At 38.1% G+C, this 21,412-nt stretch overlaps 3 protein-coding genes across 3 annotated transcripts; 1 reads left to right on the forward strand and 2 right to left on the reverse strand.

Moving 5' to 3' along the window:
- Window positions 1–8,834: 8,834 nt before the first annotated feature.
- Window positions 8,835–10,502, reverse strand: LOC106093446 (uncharacterized). The gene is made up of 3 exons (XM_013260498.2): window positions 10,393–10,502; window positions 10,214–10,336; window positions 8,835–10,094 (listed from the first exon to the last, which is right to left on the reverse strand). The coding sequence occupies exons 1-3, from the start codon at window positions 10,490–10,492 to the stop codon at window positions 8,839–8,841; spliced, it is 1,479 nt and encodes a 492-aa protein (XP_013115952.2). The 5' UTR covers window positions 10,493–10,502; the 3' UTR covers window positions 8,835–8,838.
- Window positions 10,503–10,627: 125 nt separating this feature from the next.
- Window positions 10,628–11,916, reverse strand: LOC106093447 (transcription factor Adf-1). The gene is made up of 2 exons (XM_013260499.2): window positions 11,510–11,916; window positions 10,628–11,075 (listed from the first exon to the last, which is right to left on the reverse strand). The coding sequence occupies exons 1-2, from the start codon at window positions 11,857–11,859 to the stop codon at window positions 10,628–10,630; spliced, it is 798 nt and encodes a 265-aa protein (XP_013115953.2). The 5' UTR covers window positions 11,860–11,916.
- Window positions 11,917–13,378: 1,462 nt separating this feature from the next.
- Window positions 13,379–19,052, forward strand: LOC106093448 (glycerophosphocholine phosphodiesterase GPCPD1). The gene is made up of 5 exons (XM_013260500.2): window positions 13,379–13,866; window positions 14,018–14,326; window positions 14,419–16,010; window positions 18,255–18,401; window positions 18,471–19,052. Exons 2-5 carry the CDS (start codon window positions 14,089–14,091, stop codon window positions 18,615–18,617), a joined length of 2,124 nt encoding a protein of 707 aa, XP_013115954.2. The 5' UTR covers window positions 13,379–13,866; window positions 14,018–14,088; the 3' UTR covers window positions 18,618–19,052.
- Window positions 19,053–21,412: the final 2,360 nt, after the last annotated feature.

Consider the following 21,412-nt stretch of genomic DNA (forward strand, 5'->3'; position numbering starts at 1 on the left):
ACAAAATTCATTCAAATCGGATAAGAATTGCGCCCTCTAGAGGCTCAAGAAGTCAAGACCCAAAATCGGTTTATATGACAGCTATATCAGGTTATGGTCCGATTTGAACCATTCTTGCCACAGTTGTTGAATATCATGACAAAACTCGACGTGTGAAATTTCATTCCAATCGGATAAGAATTGCGCCATCAAGAGGCTCAAGAAGTCAAGACCCAAGATCGGTTTATATGGCAGCTATATCAGATTATGAACCGATTTGAACCATACTTGGCACAGTTGTTGGATATCGTAACAAAATACGTCGTGCCAAAATTCATTCAAATCGGATAAGAATTGCGCCCTCTAGAGGCTCAAGAAGTCAAGACCCAAGATCGGTTTATATGGCAGCTATATCAGGTTATGGACCGATTTGGACCATACATGGCACAGTTGTTGGATATCATAGCAAAACACGTCGTGCCAAAATTCATTCAAATCGGATAAGAATTGCGCCCTCTAGAGACTCAAGAATTCAAGACCCAAGATCGGTTTATATGGCAGCTATATCAAAACATGGACCGATATGGCCCATTTACAATACCAACCGACCTACACTAATAAGAAGTATTTGTGCAAAATTTCAAGCGGCTAGCTTTCGACAGACAGACGGACGGACGGACGTACAGACGGACGGACATGGCTAGATCGACATAAAATTTCACGACGATCAAGAATATATATACTTTATGGGGTCTCAGACGAATATTTCGAGTAGTTACAAACAGAATGACGAAATAAGTATACCCCCCATCTTATTGTGGAGGGTATAACAAGCGGACGAATAGGATTACCATCGAAAAACTTAATTATTTGTGTGCCGGGCCAATGAGAAAGAAAGGAGAATCAAAACGCGGACGATTAGGATTTCCCTCAAAAAACTTGATTAACCCGAAGCCTTTCGGGTCGACGCAACATTACTGTAAGAATGAGGTCAGTATAGCTTTCGGTGTCATGACGGAACACATAGGACTGCAGCATGTGTGGGGCATGTTGGGAAGATGACGAGACGTTGGAACATTTCCTAAAAATTAAAATTTTCTAGTTCGAGTTTACTTTCTAGTTTTTAGAGCGCACAACAAGCCGATTAGTGGCTAAGGTGTATGTCCATAGTGGCATGGGACGGATTAATATCTGCACCCTCTTTTCAATCTAACCTAATCAAATCGAGGATATACTCTTTTTTGCTCTACTTTTAGTAAAATATAAGAGATCGTATAGCCATATAGACCGATCTCTCGATTTGAGGTTTTGGCCCCATAAAAGGCGCGTTTATAATCCGATTTCACTGAAATTTGACACAGTGACTTATGTTAGGCTTTTCGACATCCATGTCGTATATGGTTCAGATCGGTCTATATTTGGATAATGCTACCAAAAAGCCCAATATTTTGTTCTACAAAATTGAACTATGACTTGGACTTATTAGCATTTGGTCCAAATCGGAACATTTTTCGATATAGCTGCTATGGGGCATAAGGTATGCATTTTTTACCGGATTTTGACGAAAAGTGGTTTACGTATATACTCGAGGTGGTGGGTATCCAAGCTCGGCCCCGCCGAACTTAACGCCTTTTTACTCGTTTGTTTTCGGGAGTGTGAGGGCCTTTGTTAGGACTTTCGTATATTCCGGTGTTCTGTGTGTTGAAAGTAAAGTTTATGGCTCCAAAGGGACAGTGTGCACGATTGGCTATATACGGGTCTGAAATGAAATATGTAGGGAAGAAGAGTACGCCTGACATCTAAATATAGGTTTAAGCGCGAAAACCCTTCAAAGAGACATCTTACCCGGTCTTGTTAACATAACTCTGATATATATTTGGGAGTAGAGTAATAATCTGTCATTTAAATGCACAGAACCATCAGAGCGTGCAGATTTAGATCCCAAGACGGCCACCTTGAACACATAAATACAAGAGATTAGTTATTTAGACCCATGAGGCCCTGGGTTTTGAATACCAGATTTTCTATAAAAATCTAATTTCAACCAGAGTTTCTGTAAATTTTGTCAAAAATTTCAGCCAAAAACAAATTTGCTGGCAAAGGTTGCAAGCAGGGACGTAGCCAGGGGGATGCAATATGGAGCAAGACATAACCCCCCCCATTGACAATATATTATTGTCTCTGGAAGAAAAAGGCGTAAAAGTGGTCTCGTATGCTGATGACGTGGCAATTGCGGTTAAGGGAAAGTTTCCCAGCACTCCAAAAGATATACTTCAGGAAGCTCTACGGGCAAAAGCAAAGTGGGCTACCGAAAATGGTCTGGGTATAAATCCATGCAAGACAAAAGTAATTTTTTTCAGCAGGAGATACAAGTTGCCTACAGTGGTACCTGTCTCCTTGGGTGGAGAGAATGTTCCATTAACAGAAAGCGCAAAATTCCTGGGTGTTTTGCTGGACAGGAAACTGAGCTTCAAATTCAACATTTTGGAAAGGGCAAGAAAGGCCACTTTTGTCCTATACACCTGCAATAGAGCCATTGGCAAAATTTGGGGATTTAGACTGCGTGTCATGCTTTGGGTATATACTGCAGTTGTCAGACCTATTATGCTATATGGTGTTGTGGTCTGGTGGACGGCGCTTCAAAAATCCACCTACTGCTCAATACTTAACCGGATCCAAAGGATGGCTTTTTTGTACATCACAGCCGCACTGAGGACGACACCATCTGATGCTACATCTTATGCCTCTGGACATTGTGGCTACCCACTGCCACTGTGAGGTTAAGGGAGCTTTCTCATTGGTCATGTGCCGGCCACGGACACTGTGTTATACATGATACAATATCCGATGTCCCAGGCAGTGTGGATTACACCCTACCTGAGCCGCTTTTTGATACAAGAGTACTGTACCACTATTCCTGATAGAACCGATTGGAACTACGATATCCCTGGTAACAGAAGTTACATAGACTTCTATACGGATGGTTCCAAACTAAACGACCAGGTGGGCTTTGGGCTGTACTCTAAAGATTTAGAACTGATCATATCGAAGAGGTTACCCGACCACTGCAGTGTGTATCAAGCAGAGATCCTTGCCATTTAGGGAAGTGGTGGAATGGTTAAGATGTAATATCATTACGACGATTGGCATTAATATCTTCTCAGACAGCCAGACAGCCATTAAATGCCTGGAGACCGTATTTCTGAACACAAAAACCGCCCTCGACTATCGCAGATCTCTCAACGAGACGGCTGAAAAGTTCAAAATTCACCTATTCTGGGTGCCGGGCCATAGAGATATTCCAGGGAATTATAAAGCGGATGAGCTTGCGAGACTTGGAACTACCTTACATACTCCAGGGACACTGGAATCTGTGGGTATGCCTCTAGCGACATGTAAGCTACGTTTGCAGGATCAGGCCCGAAGGACAACGAATGATAGATGGTCACAAAGAGACAGCTGTGAGCATTCCAAAACTATGTGACCTCATCTAGACTTGAAGAGGTCTACTGCTTTGCTGTCATTGGCTAGAACAGACGGCTCAATCATTGTGTCCGTCATGACAGGTCACTGTCGAATCGGAAAACATGCTGACAGACTGAAGGTTGCCAGCAACGACTTTTGCAGAAGCTGTGGGGACATCGGGGAAGTAGAGACTATAGAACACCTTCTGTGTGTGTGTCCCGCACTAGCAGTTAGAAGGAGTTCCACTTTAGGTTCTCATTTCTTTGAGAACCTGTCTGATTTAGTGGATGTGAACATTCGCAAGTTACTGGGCTTTTTAAAAGCGATCTGGATGGTTCAACGGTAGTAACTAGGAACTGCCACTTAAATTTGAAAAAATTTCCCAACAAACTTAGTGGGTAGGGCTGATTACAGTAACTGGTCATCACTCACTTTTAAGTCCTTCACTAAGGGACATCTTTCAGGGTAATTTAAAAGATACCACCGCTTACGAAATCTCAAAATAAAAAAAAACCACATTCAAGTGGCTTTCAATGTGGCCACAAAACACAAAGTTGAGCTTTAACGGCATAACCCTTAAGCCCCCAAAAATCAAAGAAACTCAATCAAAAACAATCGTCGTAATTGAATTATCTTTTATAACACAAATCGACAGCAAGACAGACATATGGGGATGTATATAATTGTGTATTTTTTTTTTTGTTTTTTAATAAAAAAAAAAAAATATCTTATCTTGCAGACGTAAATTGACAACATCCAAAAAGTAACAGCACAAGCACTTAATGCTCGCCCGGAATTAAAAGTCTGACAAAGTGATTGAAGCATTCATTTCATTATTGTGGTTGTTTATCTAAAGTCGTTGTTGTGCTGTGTGAATGAGAATGAGGCGGGCAGCAGCCGCACTCAAAGCAATTTAGCGGAATTTCAAAAAATATACCCATGGTAGTGTAGACCACCAGTTGGATTATGGTTTGCGTCCGTCCGTCTGCGACATGGCCAACATCGCAACCAGCGAGTCCCAAGTCCTAAGTGTAATTGTTATTGAAGTCAAGTAATGAATTCTTGCATTGTGTGGAATCAATTCCCTCCTCACACCATAGTTGGAAGCTGATAAGCCTCCAATCATCCCAAGAGTCAGTTATCCATACTGCTAGTCAGCCACTCTGCCATTTAGTCAGCTAATGCCAATGATGATGATGGTGATGCTGATGTTGATGAGTGTGGAAAGTGGGCGTTTGTTTTTAAGTGGCAATGTAACACAGATGTAAATTTCACAAACATCAAGCAGAGTGTTGTTTGGGGACACAAAATCTTGCCATCATCAGCACAACTATTCCCTGGAGTACATCGTCCAGATTGCCCCACAGAGTGCCGATAGTTGTCTAATGGTCATAATTTGCAAGAATTTTGTTGTTGTTATTTGAATGATAATTCAAATATGAAGAGTGACACAAACAGGAAAGTAAAGGTCCAAAGTTAAGGAATTTAAAAAAAATCATACATATATAATTTTTATTGAAATAATACATATATAATTTTTTTAAATAAAAAAGGCTTTTTACGGTGTTAGTCTTCAAAAAAATTTTATACAAAAATTTTAATTTTTTTTCATATTAAATAAATAGGAGACCACCGTGGCGAAGAGCTTATAGTATCCGTCTAAAACACCAAACGCCTGGTTTCAAATCCCGGCAATAACACCAGCAAAATTTTCAGCTTTGGCTTTCCCCTTTGTGAAGTATCCTGTCATGATAAAACTTCTCTACCAAGTGGAGTCGCTATGCGGCACGCCGTTCGGACTCGGCATTAACACCAGAAAATTTTTCAGCTTTGGCTTTCCCCTTTGTGAAGTATCCTGTCATGATAAAACTTCTCTACCAAGTGGTGTCGCTATCCGGCACGCCGTTCTGACTCGGCAATAAAACGGAGGCCCTTCGTCACTCAGCTTTAACATTGATCGGACTGAACTCATTGAAATGAGAGAAGTATCCCCTGTTCCTTATGGAATGAATGTTCATGGGAAATTTAGTACATATTAAATAGCAAATTTTTTATTCGTTTAAATTAATATCAAAAAAAAAATTTAAAAAAAAATAATTTTCAAGAATTTTTCCTGTTAGGGCGAAGATCAGTAAATTTTACAATTTTTGTTTGTTTCTTTTTATTATGATTTTAATTGTTATAGCATTACAACAGCATAATTTTAATTCGCCAAATATCAAATTTGTTGAATGCCTGAAAGTATGCTTTACTTTTCGTGTAACTGTTATACTGTATTTCAATTGTAATTATAGCAAACTATACTTATGTTAGTTTCAAAAGAAGATGTCGCTCTTGTTTGTGGAAACTCAAATTATAAAAACATTTTTTCAAATTTTGGTTTTCATACAAAATTTTGTCATATATCGATTTTCAAAGAAGATTTTGTCAAAATATATTTTTCTTGATAAATTTGTGACAAACAAAATGTAATTTTAATAGAACATTGTATCAAAAATTGATTTTTGTTGAAATATTAAAATTTTTTTAAAGAATATTTGTTCAATACATGATTGTCATAGAAAATGTCACCAAAATTTTATTTTAATAAAAATTTGTTCATACCATGATTTTCAAGGAATTTTTATAGAAATTTGATATGCATTGATTATATTTTTCAAAATTTGAGAATCAGATTAAAAGTTTTGTAAAAATTTGATTTTCATAGAACATTTTGTCGAAATTTAGCTTTTTTTCAAAAAAAAATTGGCAAAACTTTACTTTTTTCCAAAAAAAAATTGGAAATTTTATTTTTATAGAAGAACTTCCGTCAATGAATGTCATGAATGATGTGCATTGAAAATTTTTTCAAAATTTGATTTTTAATAAAATTTTTTTTTTAAATTTGATAATTCGTAAAATTTTGTTAAAAAGATTTTCATAGAAAATGTTATCGAAATTTAGTTTTTTTCCAAAAAATTTTCAAAATTTTATTTTTATAGAAGAACTTTCGTCAATGAATATCATCAACAGCAATTAATGAGTATTCAATGAATTTCTTTACAGAAATTTTTGTTAAAAGAATCTATTAATAATGGCTTAACAATTTGTTGTTGTTTTTGTTTTTATTATTTGTCGGTCTTTATGCATTTTGATTTGATTTGTTTTGCTATAGCATTATACAGCATATTTATAGTTCGCCTAATAAAAAATTATTTAGTGCCTGAAAGTATGTTTTACTTTTCGTTAAACTGTTATACTGTAAAACAATAGCAATGACAGCAACCTCAGGTCATGTTAGTTTCGCGGGTAGATGTCGCTCTGGGGTATTTTGTGAGCATTGCATCACATACAGATGGCAGATAGAAGTAGCTAATAGCTTATAGAGGTCGCTTTTAAATTGTCACAACTGACAAGGATTAAAAAATTTGCGAAACCATCACACACTGCATCACATGAGCCAAATCATCAGCCACATTGTTAAAAACAATGTTATCGAAATTATGGTTTTTTTCTAAAAAATCGTCAATGAATATTATCAACAACTATTATGAGTATTCAATGAATTCCCTTATAGAAATTTATGTTAACAATTTTAATTTTTTTATTGAAACAAAATTAAAAAAAAATCTGTTAATAACGGCTTAACAATTTGTTTTTGTAATATTTTTCGGCCTTTCACTCATTTTGATTTGATTTTATTTTTTTATAACATTACAACAGCACATTTTTCAAAAAATTATGGAATGCCTGAAAGTATGCTTTACTTTCACAGCAACCTAATGCTATGTTAGTTTTGCAAGTAGATGTCGCTCAGGGGTATGTTTTGAGCATTGCATCATATGCAGATGGCAAATAGTAGTAGCTAATAGTTTATAGAGTTCGCTTTTAAATTGTCATAGCTGACATCTGCTTAAAAACAATTTGCGAAACCATCAAAGATTTTAATGTTTTTGTACAGGTATATAGATCAAAGAGCGTAAGATAATATAAGAGAGGGTTTCTGCTTTGTCTTCCCCGTACCGTAAAATAACACGCGTTAAAGACACAACATTTTTAGTGTATTCCAATTGGATTCACATTGAGGGCTGCAACATTTTCGGGTTATTCTGTTTTGATTCGAGCATTCGTTCGAACATTTTTTCGTATTTTGCTTTGTTTCTTTGCAACCGAAAGTTGCAATAAAGGAAAAACGAAATATCGTAAGCAATTCAAATATGTTGTGTCTTTAAATTTTGTCACTCGTCATCACGTATTGCCCTCTAACGCCAGCTCTTATCTTTCTTACGCTCTTTGATATAGATAGCGGTGTTGTTGTTGTAGCAGTGTATTACACACTAAGACGAAAGCCCTTGCCGATGAAGAACTCCATCGGGTCAATCCGGCACGTACATCCGTCTGTCATAGGATAGCGGTAGTAAAACAGTTGCTGAAGCAAAAGTCAATGGCGTAAAATCATCCTGAAGTCATTTGTCAGCTACTCTTGAATACAGAAACGGAAACCCTGACAATTGGTCGATCAGTGATCAACTAGGTAGAGCCGTTGTGTCTAAAATCTCCGAAACCATATATGTATACCACAAACGAAAACATCGTCTTTGTCGGATTAATGAAGACTTTCGCAGGACTTACAAACTTTAATAGGGCCGAGGGAAAACCCCTGAGAGCACACTTATAAGCCAGCCGCCACCTAGGGTCTGGCTAGGTTTTAGAAGCGGTCTGCAATCTCGTTAGACTTTTAAGTTCGATGTCCAAAGTTCAAACTCCGATTACGATTTTCAGTTTTTCAGGAGAAAACAAAGCTAAAATGCTTATAAAAGACGCCTTGAGTAAGGGAACGACAAGAGCTGAAAAAAAGCTTTAAATAACCAATGGCCACCTTGTTCCCGTGGTTACCTCCACATGCAAATGTGGCTACAACAAATACAGCAATATGTTTAATATACTCCAATTGTAAATGAAGGACACGCGACTGAAAATTTTCCCGAACTCGCGGGGTGTGACAGCAATGGGACTGTGCGGATGGCTTTATACTTATGTCCCCCTGGGGTAAAAAAACAAAGGTTTCCGTACTGAGTGGTAGCGATCTCACATCACCTTTAGAATGTTCGTAAATTTGATTCCCACCAAAGGCTTTGGCCGGTCGCTACTGTTGTGTCAATATAGACAATACTTATTTAAGAGTGAGTCAGCTTCAGATTGTCACAAAACTCTCCGCTTAAAAAAACTGATTATATTATAATACCAGTATTATTCTATTTCTTCTATTTGGCTATTCTAATATTATTAGGAAAAATGTTTAATTTTTATTTTTAGTTTCGTTTGCTTCTCTTTCGAGACGAGGTTATTGATCAACGATTTTTGCAATGGAAAAGGAAAGCCAGAGATCACAACACACCATTTTATTTATTTATTTTATTTTAAAACCTTGGTAGTCAACAATATTATTAATATAAGCAACCCATTCCAGTAAAGTCCCTTGGTACCAGCTTTAGCATCAATTTCATATCTCTCATCTGCAAATGTTGGTAAAATCTTCTTAAGATCATTGCTCCAATAATTTTCGTTTAAATGCCTCAAGTCAATGGGCACATCATTGCATAAACTACCATTGCATCGCACACACAAAGGATCATTTTTGGTACACTCTTCAAGATATGAGGCACATCCCCGCAAGACATAGGTAAGTTGCAACTTCGAAGCCACAGTGCTAACACACAAATCCTCATGGGTGGAACAATTTCTTTGGTTAGCTGTATCTGCATAAGTCATCAAATCACAATCTTCATCATCCAAAGAGGAACAGGAGTAACAAGTTCTTATGGGAAAACGATTACAACCCGTTGTTGACGTTGAATCGTGACAGAAATAGCAAGCCTCATCGTTTTGACGAGTCGAATAAAATTCATCATTGGCACAACCTCTTCTTACATGTTTTCCACTTTCGCAAGAATAACAAGCATTTGTCCCCTCTGAACATTTGCTAGCTCTTAGATTCTTTCCCTGTATGCAGTTTGCATCATTAGCAGAGTTACAAATGTTGCAGGATATGGTTAGGCAACCATTATTACAGTTTTCTCCGTAGCATTCCGTAAGGTTTCCTGTGGGATAAAATGGCTTTTTGGAAGAACATCCTCGATTTACCACACCTGTTTGGTCATTGATATAGGTAAAGCACTGACTTTCCTCACCATAAAGATTTTTATTTTGACAATGTGTTGAAGTTCGAGATACGCATAGGGAATTTTCGTTTAAATCTTGGCCACGCCAACATTCAGGATTGGGACTTGCGGCGGTGTGGCTACACTCAAGGCAGTTTCTTTCCAATATACCAGGTTCTTTGTTACAACCATCTCGATTGCATTTGATGCAGGTGTTCGGACAATCGTTGGCATCTGTTACTGAATGCTCGCAACCCCTATGGACATTGCTGGCATGCAAAACTTTCATAAAGCAACGATCATTTTCATGATAAAATGGACAGGCCATTATAAGCTGAGGTTTGTTGGCCACATTAACACAATCTGCTCCCAGACATTGATAGCAACGCAAGCGGTTATGGGGAAATACATCACGATTGCATAGGTTCTTCTTGCAGCGTTCACAGGGTTCCGGACAATAGCGTGAGGGGAAGAGACGAGAGAGGCAGCCACGTCTGGTTATGCCTGATACTGTAAAAGAGAGGATGAAGGAAAAAGTGAGAGTACAATACTCTAGGCCAATAATTTTGTATCTCAAGAGAAGTTCTCTGGCAAGGATCAACTTCGACCGTAGAATCTTTTTAACTTACCAACAACTTGAACACATTCATCATTACCCGAAGAGCACTCTTCAACCGATATTTGCTGTCCTGGTTTTGTTGCACATTCCGGATCCTCTGTGGAGTCGCAGGCATAGCATTCCAAACCCTCAACTACAAAAAATATAAATTAGTAGCTAAAGATTTTATTACATTACATTGCAGCAAACCTATTATCCATGCAAAGCTTGCCAAGATCGCTAACAAAAGTAGCCTAATATAAAGGCTATTTATATTCAATTTTCTATTGTTTGAACTGCTTTGTTTCATTGCCCTCTTACTAATGGTATCACACAGGTTTGTTTCCACTCCTCAACGCTTGTCTTGTACCCGACAAAGTGATAAGATAATTCTTTGTATTTAAAGAAATTAGATTTAGATGGCTATCAAAACCATTGGTAGTAGCTAATGATGATTTTCACGATTACCAAATTCAATATCAAAAAGAATTTGCTGTATCTCCAGGCGGGCACGGGCATTCTGTCTATTGGTTAATCTACGCATTGCAGGGGCACAGCTAAGTAGGAATTTTTCATCGGAATCATAACAGTGAAGTGCATTACTGCATGATGTATGATGATGTGAGGCCATAGTGTGGTGTGTTTGTGCTCTAGTGAAATCGAAATTCTCTTTTGACACCACCACAGTTTCTTCCGGTACGGGCATAAAATCTGTAGCCTGAACTGAGACAGTATTTTGATGAGCATGATTATCGTTATGCTCTTCGATGCTAGATGACAATTTGTTATTTTCAGTTTCTTGAGAGGGTGCTATTACCGTTGTCTCACAGTGTACACTTTGGTCATCGGAGTTGTCACCAAATTCTTCAATGAGATGATCATCCAGAGCATAACTGAAATGGCGGAATAAGATATAAGAATTAATATATTATACATGTGATAATTAACATCACAATCATAGACATGAAATTAAAAATGAGGAGTAAAAATAAAAGGGTCCTTGCTCAGCCTCTAGTTTAAAAGACAATCATAAGGACTTTAAAGTAAAATACACGAAGGATAGCTTTAATGCAGAATTGGAGTTTGTGTATTAGCTAGGGTAAAGTTATATTCATATTCCCTTTAACCATTCATATACCAATAGTCATTAAATTGCTAAGCTGCACCACATGATTCAAGAGACTTTATTTGAAAGGTACAGGAAAACACATCGACTTAAAGAGTGTCTTCAGAAAAACAAACTTATTCACCTGCAGCATGATTATAACTTTGGACACTCCTTATTCAAACTATGTTTACAATTGCAAAATTAAAAACGTCCACTTACCTAGCATTGTCCATGTAGGGTATCATAAATGCCATCTGATCATAAAATACCCATTTTCTATGTTTATTTCGTACATGTTCATCCTCTGTCCTTTGGATTTGTTTATAGTGTTTTGCAAATGCATCTCTCAAAGACCTCCATCTTCGCCTACACTCACCAGTTGTGGCTCCCATGGCATCGCTAACCTCCTGCCAGTGCAACAAACGCATTGAAGGTTTTCGAAAGGATTTTAAGGTACGATCGTAGAGTATGGGCCGCAAATGAACTTGATGTATCAACTCCTCTTCATTTAGGACAACCAACTTACTGGTGGTGCGCTTTTTTCGTATTGGGGTAGATGGGGTGCTCATTTTGACTGGTATTTTAACTTTTCCTTGCAATTGGGCTCGAGGATTTGCCTTTTCAATGGCGGGCGGATTTGTTTACCTCATTTATTAGGGTCGCTCACATGTGATGATAAAGCTTGCTTAGCTGTTAATAAACCCAAGGTATATCTGCAAGGTAAAGATATCTGAATACCTAGTTAAAATGCGTTTCCGCTGGCTGAATTATTTGATGTTTGTGCAATTTGCACCACAACATAAAACCATATGGCGATATCGCCATCTTGTCATCAAGCTGATGACATTTTGCCAATGCACACAAGGAAAAATTTGTGTGTGTGCAAAAAGTGTGCCTACATTAGTAGATAATAAGCGAGAAAGAAGTTAAAAACAAAGAGAATGCAAACAAGCACCTGACATCTCAAATCCGTCAAATCTGGTCGGCTGTCAACAGCTTTTGACGTAAAATTACTCAAAATATATTCATTTTCAGGTAGTAGCAGCTGACCAACAACAAAATATTGAGTACACTATATGTCAAAATCAACTTTAATTTTGTGCAACTTTGATTTGAGTATGTAAACAGTTTCCGCCGTTATTTTTTCGTTATTTGTGTATATTCTTCAGATTCTGACAGATAGAATGGGTTAATATGTCCTAAGATAGTCTTTAAATAATTCAGCCAGGATGCACTAATGAGGTGAGGTCATGCGAACAATTGAGTACAATTTTCTTATTTTTGTTTTGATTTTGCAATAAATTTTGGTTGAATTTACAAGGTTGGCTTACTTGACCAACAGCAACGAAATCAACTATACAACCCTGTGTTGACGATAGCACAAATTCCCACTAGGCTGTCAAATTTCTGGAAACTTCCTAAATTGACATTCTATTTTTTTTGCATTATCATGTGTAGCAGCCACAAGATCAAAAGATTTATGGTTAAAAAAGTTGTAAATTATAAATTAAAACAATTTAAATGTGAAAAAAGGAACAAAATGTGAAAAAAAATTAAAATCCAAACCAAGCATTTGACGTTCTAGCACTTCGCGAGAAAAAATTGTACTCAGCTATTTACGGTACACTACCGAGTAATTATTTCATGGTGTATATCTAGAAATATTAACCCAGGTAGTGTACAGCAAACAGCTGAGTACAATTTTTTCTCGAAGTTCACTATCTGTCAATGAGTTTTGGTCGTGTGTGTGCATTATAGTTAAGTACACACTCAAATAACAGTTGCACTATTCAAAATTTATTCATTTACATGTAGAAGCAGTTGCCCAACAAAAACATTTTGAGTGCACTATCTATAATATTACTAGTTTGCGCCATTTTCGTTGTTTGCGTGTGTTAAGGTTCTTAGCATTAATGCACACACAATCGAAACTCGTTGGCAGATAGTGCACTTCGCGAGAAAAAATTGTACACAGCTGTTTGCTGCATACTACCTATGTAAATATGTCTTGGTCAATAGCAAATAAGGCGGCTCAATTTGGTTACATGAACGCCGTCAACATCATTTACTTTGGACCGCCTTGGGATTTTTTAGCCAAGAAATTCGATTGCTATTTTCAAGTTGAAGCTGAATTAAAACTGGCGTGTTTATTCGCTAGGGTTTAGAACATAACACGGTGGGTGAGATAGTATAATCTCATTGCTCACTGATTGCCAACTCCCCAACTCCTTTGCGTGATGAGAAAATCAAACGAATAGCAAAATGGTTGTTAACCTTCAAAATTAGGTAGGCCATCATCTCTAAAGCCAGCTGAACAACAAAAACATCCAAAGATTAGCAACCATATTTTTCGTAAAAAAATCCAGACGAAAAGTGAAAAATCGTAGATTTTGCTCTTTAGGCTTCCGATGTTAGCCCTTTTGTGTGCCAAAGCGACTAGATAATTTTTCTTTGTCGCTTTAATTTCATTTTGCGTATCAATTAAGAACAATTGCCATTTGCGTTTAATACGGAAGTACAGCGACAAAGTCAACAAACCACCCAACCAGTCAACAACCAGCCAGGTTTCATTGAGGGTATGTATATATGTTAGTTTGTGTAAAATCGAAAACGTCACAACACGTATTGTGAGCTGCTCGCAGTTGTTCTAATTTATTCCTCTCTTTGCTTGATGCGACCCCCCTTAATGTGGTTGTGGTGGCATTGGCGTCAATGATCTTTTTGTAGGAGTGCACTTTCCCTTTTGTTTGCAGAAAGTTTTGTAAATTTAAAGTTAAGCCCTCAAGGTAATAACGAATATGGAGAATGAGTGGACCCACGATGAGTCGGAAGCATGCGATGCCATGATTTTGGCTCCACCTCCTGTACGACGCTCCAATGGCAGAACAATAAATGGTCACAGTGAAATATTATGGACCTTCAAAGTCCTCATGAACGATTACATGGCCTCTAGCGAAAAATTGGCCATTGTGGGTAGCTGCGAGTCCTTGGGAAACTGGCAGCTTAGCGGAAGTGTCCTAATGAGCAAGGATGAGGGTATGTAGGAATTGATCATCCGCATGTATTTGGTCAAATGGGACCTCGTGCGCGCACACATACAACACATTTTCTCCTAAACTCTTCTCCAGATTCGGACATATGGATTGTGGAAGTTCCAATTCCCAGGGATCGCACTGTTGCTTTTCGTTACTTTGTGTGTGCTGTGGACCCGTGTACAGAGAAGAATCTGGTACGCCGTTGGGAGACATCTATGGCTTTAAGGCAAATTACATCAGCCGATCAAGAGCCTTCAGCCGAGTGCCATGATGTATTTGGCGTAGTCAATGGTGTCGAAAAGGTGGATCGTGGTTGGTTGTCATCGGAGACAATAGTGCAGTTGAAATTCTTTAATGCCCCGTTTTCCTGGAAGCAGCGCATGAAGAAACGGCTGATGTATGTAAAAGTGACTCCCATGAACTTGCGCATACCGGTATATGGTACGGACAGCAACAACCTGCTAGCTGGTTCAATAGCTCCGTTGGAAGACTCTTTGTCCAACGACACTCATGATACCCGCGAAAACGGGGGCGATTGTGGTTTGGCATTTTCGTTTTCTGAGGTGGTTACATTGACTCCGGACGATAGCTTAATACAGCCCCAGCCTCAATTTGGAACAAAATGTGGCGCCGAAGATTTGGTTATATTCCATTTAACAATTGGTGATTTTGAAAACACCGCTTACTTGATTGATCTGTACACCTATAGTTCCAAAGCAGGCGACGATGAACCACCCCATCATGTGGGATACCACTATGTTTTGCCAAACCTATTCAAAATGTCTGAGGGTCGTTTAGAAGTTCCCATTACATGTGCCTCTAAGCATCGCCCCATGGGTATGATGCAATTTGGTTATCTGCTGGTAAAGCCCACACCCTCACTTGGTCTGGATATGTCAGTGTCCTACACACGCTACTGGAATAAAAAATGGACTGGCTTAGATGTTGGTCATCGTGGTTCCGGCACTTCGTTTAAAACCAATGATATTTCCATTAGGGAGAACACCATAACCTCATTGAAGAATGCCGCCGAACATGGTGCCGATATGGTGGAGTTCGATGTTCAGCTGAGCAAGGATTTAGTGCCTGTCGTGTATCACGATTTTATGATTTACGTATCGCTAAAATCAAAAAGTAACTTGGAAGAGAATGATTTTCTTGCCCTTCCCATGCGGGAGTTGACTTTGCAGCAATTGAAAAATCTGAAAGTGTATCACACTGCTGAAGGTAAATCTCGATCTTCGCGTTCATTTCAAAATGATGATATGCTGGAGCATCAACCATTTCCGCAGCTTGCCGATGTTCTCGATGCCATAGATCCCCATGTGGGTTTCAATATAGAGGTTAAGTGGTCGCAACGCCTACACGACGGCACCATGGAGGAGGAATTCGAGCACGTTATAGATCGTAATCTCTATGTTGATTGTATACTGGATGTGGTCTTTCGTAAGGCTGGCAAGAGACGCATTATATTCTCATGTTTCGATCCGGATATATGTACAATGTTGCGTTTCAAGCAGAATCGTTATCCTGTAATGTTTCTTACAATTGGTGATTCAGTAAAGTATCAGAAATTTATGGATCCCCGAGGAAATCGAATTGAAACGGCCGTTTTGCATTCTCTGGCTATGGAATTGTTGGGTATAGTGGCCCACACGGAGGATTTGTTAAGAGATCCATCTCAGGTGAGTTTGATATACCATTATTTGATTATCTCATCCTGCATTTGTAAAGAAGTGGCAATTTAAACCAAACTTTTGTGTAGAAAAATTGAAGAAGAGAACTAAAATTTATTTTTATCAAAAAAAAAATTCAGTTGATTTCCATCGTATTGGACTGGTTTAAAGTTCAAGACCAAAATTCAGGTTACGTATGTCGTGTGATTCTTGGTTACAAGCTGGATGATGATGTTGTTGTAGCAATGTGTTATACACTAAGGCGGCAGCCCTTGCCAATGAAGAACTCCATCGGGTCAATCCGGTACGTACAACCGGCTGCCATGGGATTGAGCTGGATGATGATATAGCACGTTAGCATTTATCATAGCCTAAATGAAATTACGGTATTTGCATCAGCCAAAACGTAGTTGTTTCACACTATCATTATTTGCCAAGTGAAGCATGCTAGCAAATCTAGATAGGAATTTTCACAGATGCTTGCTAATCTGGATATTAATCTCCATGTATGGCGAGTCTACACTGTTGTTGTTGTTTCGTCTGCTTGTTTTGGTTGAATATCCAGATCCAGAAAATCTGCGACTAAGGTGGGGTTTGTTCAGAGGGATCTGGATCAGAGTCGAGTTTATCTGACTGGGCAGTTAAACAAGTGGCGTGTGTCTTATGGACCCAGGTCACAATTGAGACACACATTCCGCACGATGGCATCAATCCTTGCTCTGTAGGAGTCGAGACGACTGCATCTGCCGGATGGTTATTGAACCAGAACTACTCTGGTTTGTCGGGAGAGGTCATTATCCTCAGTGTCCATTGGTGGCGGCGTATGAAACGGGTCTGGAACACATTAATGCAGACACTGGCAGATGCAGTGAATAGCTACGGGTGAATGTAGTCTTTGGAGAACGACCGCCACCCATTGCGAATCTACACTGATACTGCATAGTTTACCACTGACGGACCAATTCCTGTTACACAAATTATTTCGTTTTACTATCGACTTATGTGTAAGCTTCCGGTAAACTTCCGCTCCCCATGTAGTGGATTCTGTGGCAGAATATTTAATGGCATATACCTTCCAAGTATATTTGAAGTGAAGGTATCCCAAATGGCTTTAACTTGGAAACAATTGGTATATTGTACAATAGTTGGCACAAGATATGACCTCACTGCCGTCAGGAAATGATGTAATAGGCGAAAGGTAGAGGCTGTACACAAAATGTCACTCCACGTTAAGGAACTCTCTGATTCATTCTATGAGGCTTCGTTTCTCATCGCTTAGTTCCCTATGTGACTGGCGATTAAAACAATTCGATCCAATATACCAGTTCTCCCATCCAGGATAGATCCGTTATTAACTCCACGCCAGTAAGGGGTGGAGGAAGCTTGGAAAGATAGTTTTTAAACAGGATCGGGGAGAAAGCACCCCCTGTGGAACTCCTTGTTTATCTCCAGGGGTTTCGTTTCCGCGTTTCTAAACTCTATGTGAACTGGTGACTCTTCGTCGAGGTGTAGTTCACAATCCACAACTTCGTCGAGTTCGAGAAATCAGGTTCGATGACGTCATCAAAGAGTCAGAGGTTTTCAAGACGGATAATCGGTCATTGAAGAAATTTGTGGGAAGGTGGTACGTCCGTTGCTAGGAAACATTTTTAACAAGACTCTGTAACGTCATCGAAATGTCCAGCGAAATGCTGCAATGACCCACAAGTTTGGTTGAAACATTTTCTTTCATCGTGCAAAACGTGAAAGCTTTAATCTGCTCTGCCTAATCCATGTCCCTTTGGACGTTGCCAAGTAGAGTATAACATTGTTTGCTTGCCTCTTATAGAAATTATAGCCGGATAATATAATAATAAATTACTGATGCTTATAAACTGGGGCAAAAACACCAAGCGTGACTGCTACCCCTATACAATCCAAGCACGTAATCGTGAATAAAGTTAGAATTCTCCTTCCAAAAATACCCCTAGTCGAAAGTACATCGCTAAAACAAAATATTATGTCATGACATGGCTATTGGTTATTGTTGTTGTTGTAGCAGTGTACACTGCACTGTGTAGGCGGCAGCCCTTGCAGATGAAGGATTCCATCGGGTCAATCCGGTTAGAACAACCGGCTGTCATGTGATTGTCGGCTATTGGTGTACTATATATGGTCTTACAACTATAACTTGAGGTTAAACAAATGTAATGAAGACTTTTCGACTTTCTTTACTATTTAATTTTGACTTTAATATTTTATTTTAATTAACAGGTAAATTTAGCTAAAGAACGTGGCTTGATCGTATTCTGTTGGGGCGATGATAACAATAGCAAAACTACCATAAAATTATTAAAGGATTTGGGTTTGCATGCCATAATCTACGATAAAATGGATGTTTTAACCAGCAAGGAAGTAAAGGTATTTAATTTTTTAATGTAAAGTTTAAGTAATACAAACTTTAAAGTGTTTGTTTGCGTTATGTTACAGCAAAGTGTCTTCTTGCTGCAAGCCAAGGAAAGTCAAAACGAACTGTTAAAGCTGCAGGCCCTGGAAATGGGAAAAGTATGGCATCATTCATCGCCAGCATCCTCTTCCTCATCCTCGAACAACTCATCCACCAGCAGCAAGGCTTAGAAGAAGAAGTCTATGCCGATTCTATTGATGAGCATAAATAAACCTTTTTATGTAGTAGTTCGAAATAGCAACAAATAGTCGAATATTTCATACATAATTTTTTTTACTATTTATATACAAATTCTTAATTGTAACACTCCACACATTCAAATTCAACGATTCGTATTCTTAGCAGCATCATCATTACTTGTATAATTCATTATTATTTTTGAGCAATCGCTTATTTACGCAATTCAATAGATTTGTGTTTGTTTTTCTGTTTAGTACAAGGTTTTCAGTCTTTTTTTTGCCTCTATGACTTCTAATCTCATAGTGTTTCATATTTTTTATTGTTTGGAATTATTTCCCCATTCTAATACTGAAATATACTATACTACTTGATGAATAAATATGAATTATTGCAAATTTGTTTTTGATAAGTACAAATACAAACATATTACAAGCATTTTTACATATATATGTATTTGTTTAAGTTTATTTATATTTTTTAATGGTTTTAATATGTGGAAGATTTAATAGCTAAGACCATATTTAAAATATAGGTCATGTGTTTTGATTACTTTGGACAATGTTAACCATATTTAGCTGGACCAGCCAATGCGTTAATAGAATTGGGCTCATATGGAAACTGGTAGATTAAAAGTTGAAAGAGGAGGGAAGACATGGGTATTGGTGTTTTAAAAGCTAAAGCTGGAGTTACATACCACCCGAAGCACTTATGCGTGCTTAAGCAATCAGTTGAGCCCTCATGCGTTTTTTGGGTTGAGATACATACTATGCGCACGAATTTCTAAAAATTTTGAACAGTAACTGTATTCAAATCATATCTTTTGCGCCCTGAAACGTATTCAAAGTTGAGAGTTGGCTAACTTATTCTCTCAGGTGCGTTCGTGCATTTGTTGTGTAACTCACACAATACAAACCAACCTATTTTAATTTTTTTTTTCTGATATGCACGCATAAGTAAACATATTTCCCTTTAAAGGTAAACAGCGATGCATATATACGGAAGCTGTCTTAATCTGAACCCATTTTGATAAAATTCACTGGTAACGTCACAGTCATAAAAGCCCGGAATGAAATGACTGTGAGCACATGGTTTGGGTCTCTGAGCTCCGATTTGTGTGGTGGTCATCGTCATGAAGAGAAGTTCAGCTGGGATCTACATGGCGCTTTAATAGGTTGCAGATAGTGGAATGCTCTGCAATTGCAGTTGAGGACAACCAGCCTTCATAAGTGAATGCTATGGGTCAAATTTTATAACGAAAAGCAGAAAAAGGCCTCCGTAGCGCAGGGGTATGTCCGCCTATGACGATGAACGCCTGGGTCCGAATCCTGGCTGAAACATCCGAAAATTTTTCAGCTGCGGTTATCCCCTCCTAATGCTGGCGACATTTGTAAGGTATCTCCCCAAAGAGATGTCGGCACGCCGTTCGAACTCGGCTATAAAAAGGAGGTCCCTTATCATTGAGCTTAAAATTGAATCGGACAGCACTCATTAATTTTCGAGTAGTTTGCCCCAGTTCCTAAATGGAATGTTCATGGGCAAATTTGCATATGCAGGTAGAAAAACTGCCACATTATACCAATACTACTCAGAATCGTACACATATTATTAATCAAAGAAGACTTTGTGCAGAATTCTTAGGTGAGTTGGAAAATGTGCTGATAAAGGCTCTAGAAGTGAAAAGCAGGCGATAGAAAACGTTATATGTATAACGCGGAGATTAATGCAATTTTTTGTCCAATGCTGGACATTAATCCCTCTTCATCAATATTCTCATGAAATTTGTTTATAATTTTCTCCTAAATTCCTCAGAATAACTGACCCATGACATTTTCTTGAGCATTTTAGAAAAATAAGACAATGAACGAACATCGTCGACTATCCATTTACATAGAAAATTTGTCAAAACGTTTCCGTTATGCTCTCGGAGTATTAAATATGAAGTATAACGGCCCTTCTAGTTGATAAACATTACGAACTCGTTAAGAAAGGAAACAACTTCACTCCGTGCTATAGTTTTGTCGCTCCAGTTTCTAACCTTCGTTACATGGTACAATTAAGAGGTTGCGTCTTTAGCACAACAACAAAAATCTACCCCCAACGAAACTACCTTGAGTAGCAAATGCCGTAAATTAAAATGTGAAAGTGGTTATAGCAATAAACTTTGTTTTTCAATTTATCTTCTACAAATGTGTTTTCTATTTGTATTTTCATCATTATAACATTGTTTTGCTGCTTATGTGTGGAATATCTGATCCAATATAACATCTTTTAAGGATTTTAGAACAATATCAGTGCTGTGATATCAAGTTTTTCACATTTATATTTACTGCAAAATCAAAACAAAAATAAAAAAACTGTACTCATCTGTTCGCATGACCTCACCTTTTTAGTGCATCCTGCTTTCGTTACTTGAAGTTAAAAAATGTTTAACTTTGCGCTTTGGTTTTGCGGAATTTTTTGTAGATTTGCATTTTTAATGCGTTTTTGATGCCCGCGCATTGTCGGTAACTTCACGTTAAAGCCTAGTATTGACTCCTAATTTTCACACGAACAACTGTCAAAACGCACTATAAAAAAAATGGTGACGAAGATAATGCAAACACATTCCATAAAAGTGGTACTGAGTTCTATGAGCAAAATGATGTCGCTGCATCAGGATACATTTCGCACAATTTTAATTGCAAATGTAATTAAATGCTCACGAAATGGGCCGAATCAACTCTGCTTCAATACTGTATTCTTTAGGTCTGTTCTCGTATTTTTCCAGTAAAAATTTGCTAGTAAA

This window comes from Stomoxys calcitrans, chromosome 3 (genome assembly GCF_963082655.1).
Source record: "Stomoxys calcitrans chromosome 3, idStoCalc2.1, whole genome shotgun sequence".
Lineage (NCBI taxonomy): Eukaryota > Metazoa > Arthropoda > Insecta > Diptera > Muscidae > Stomoxys > Stomoxys calcitrans.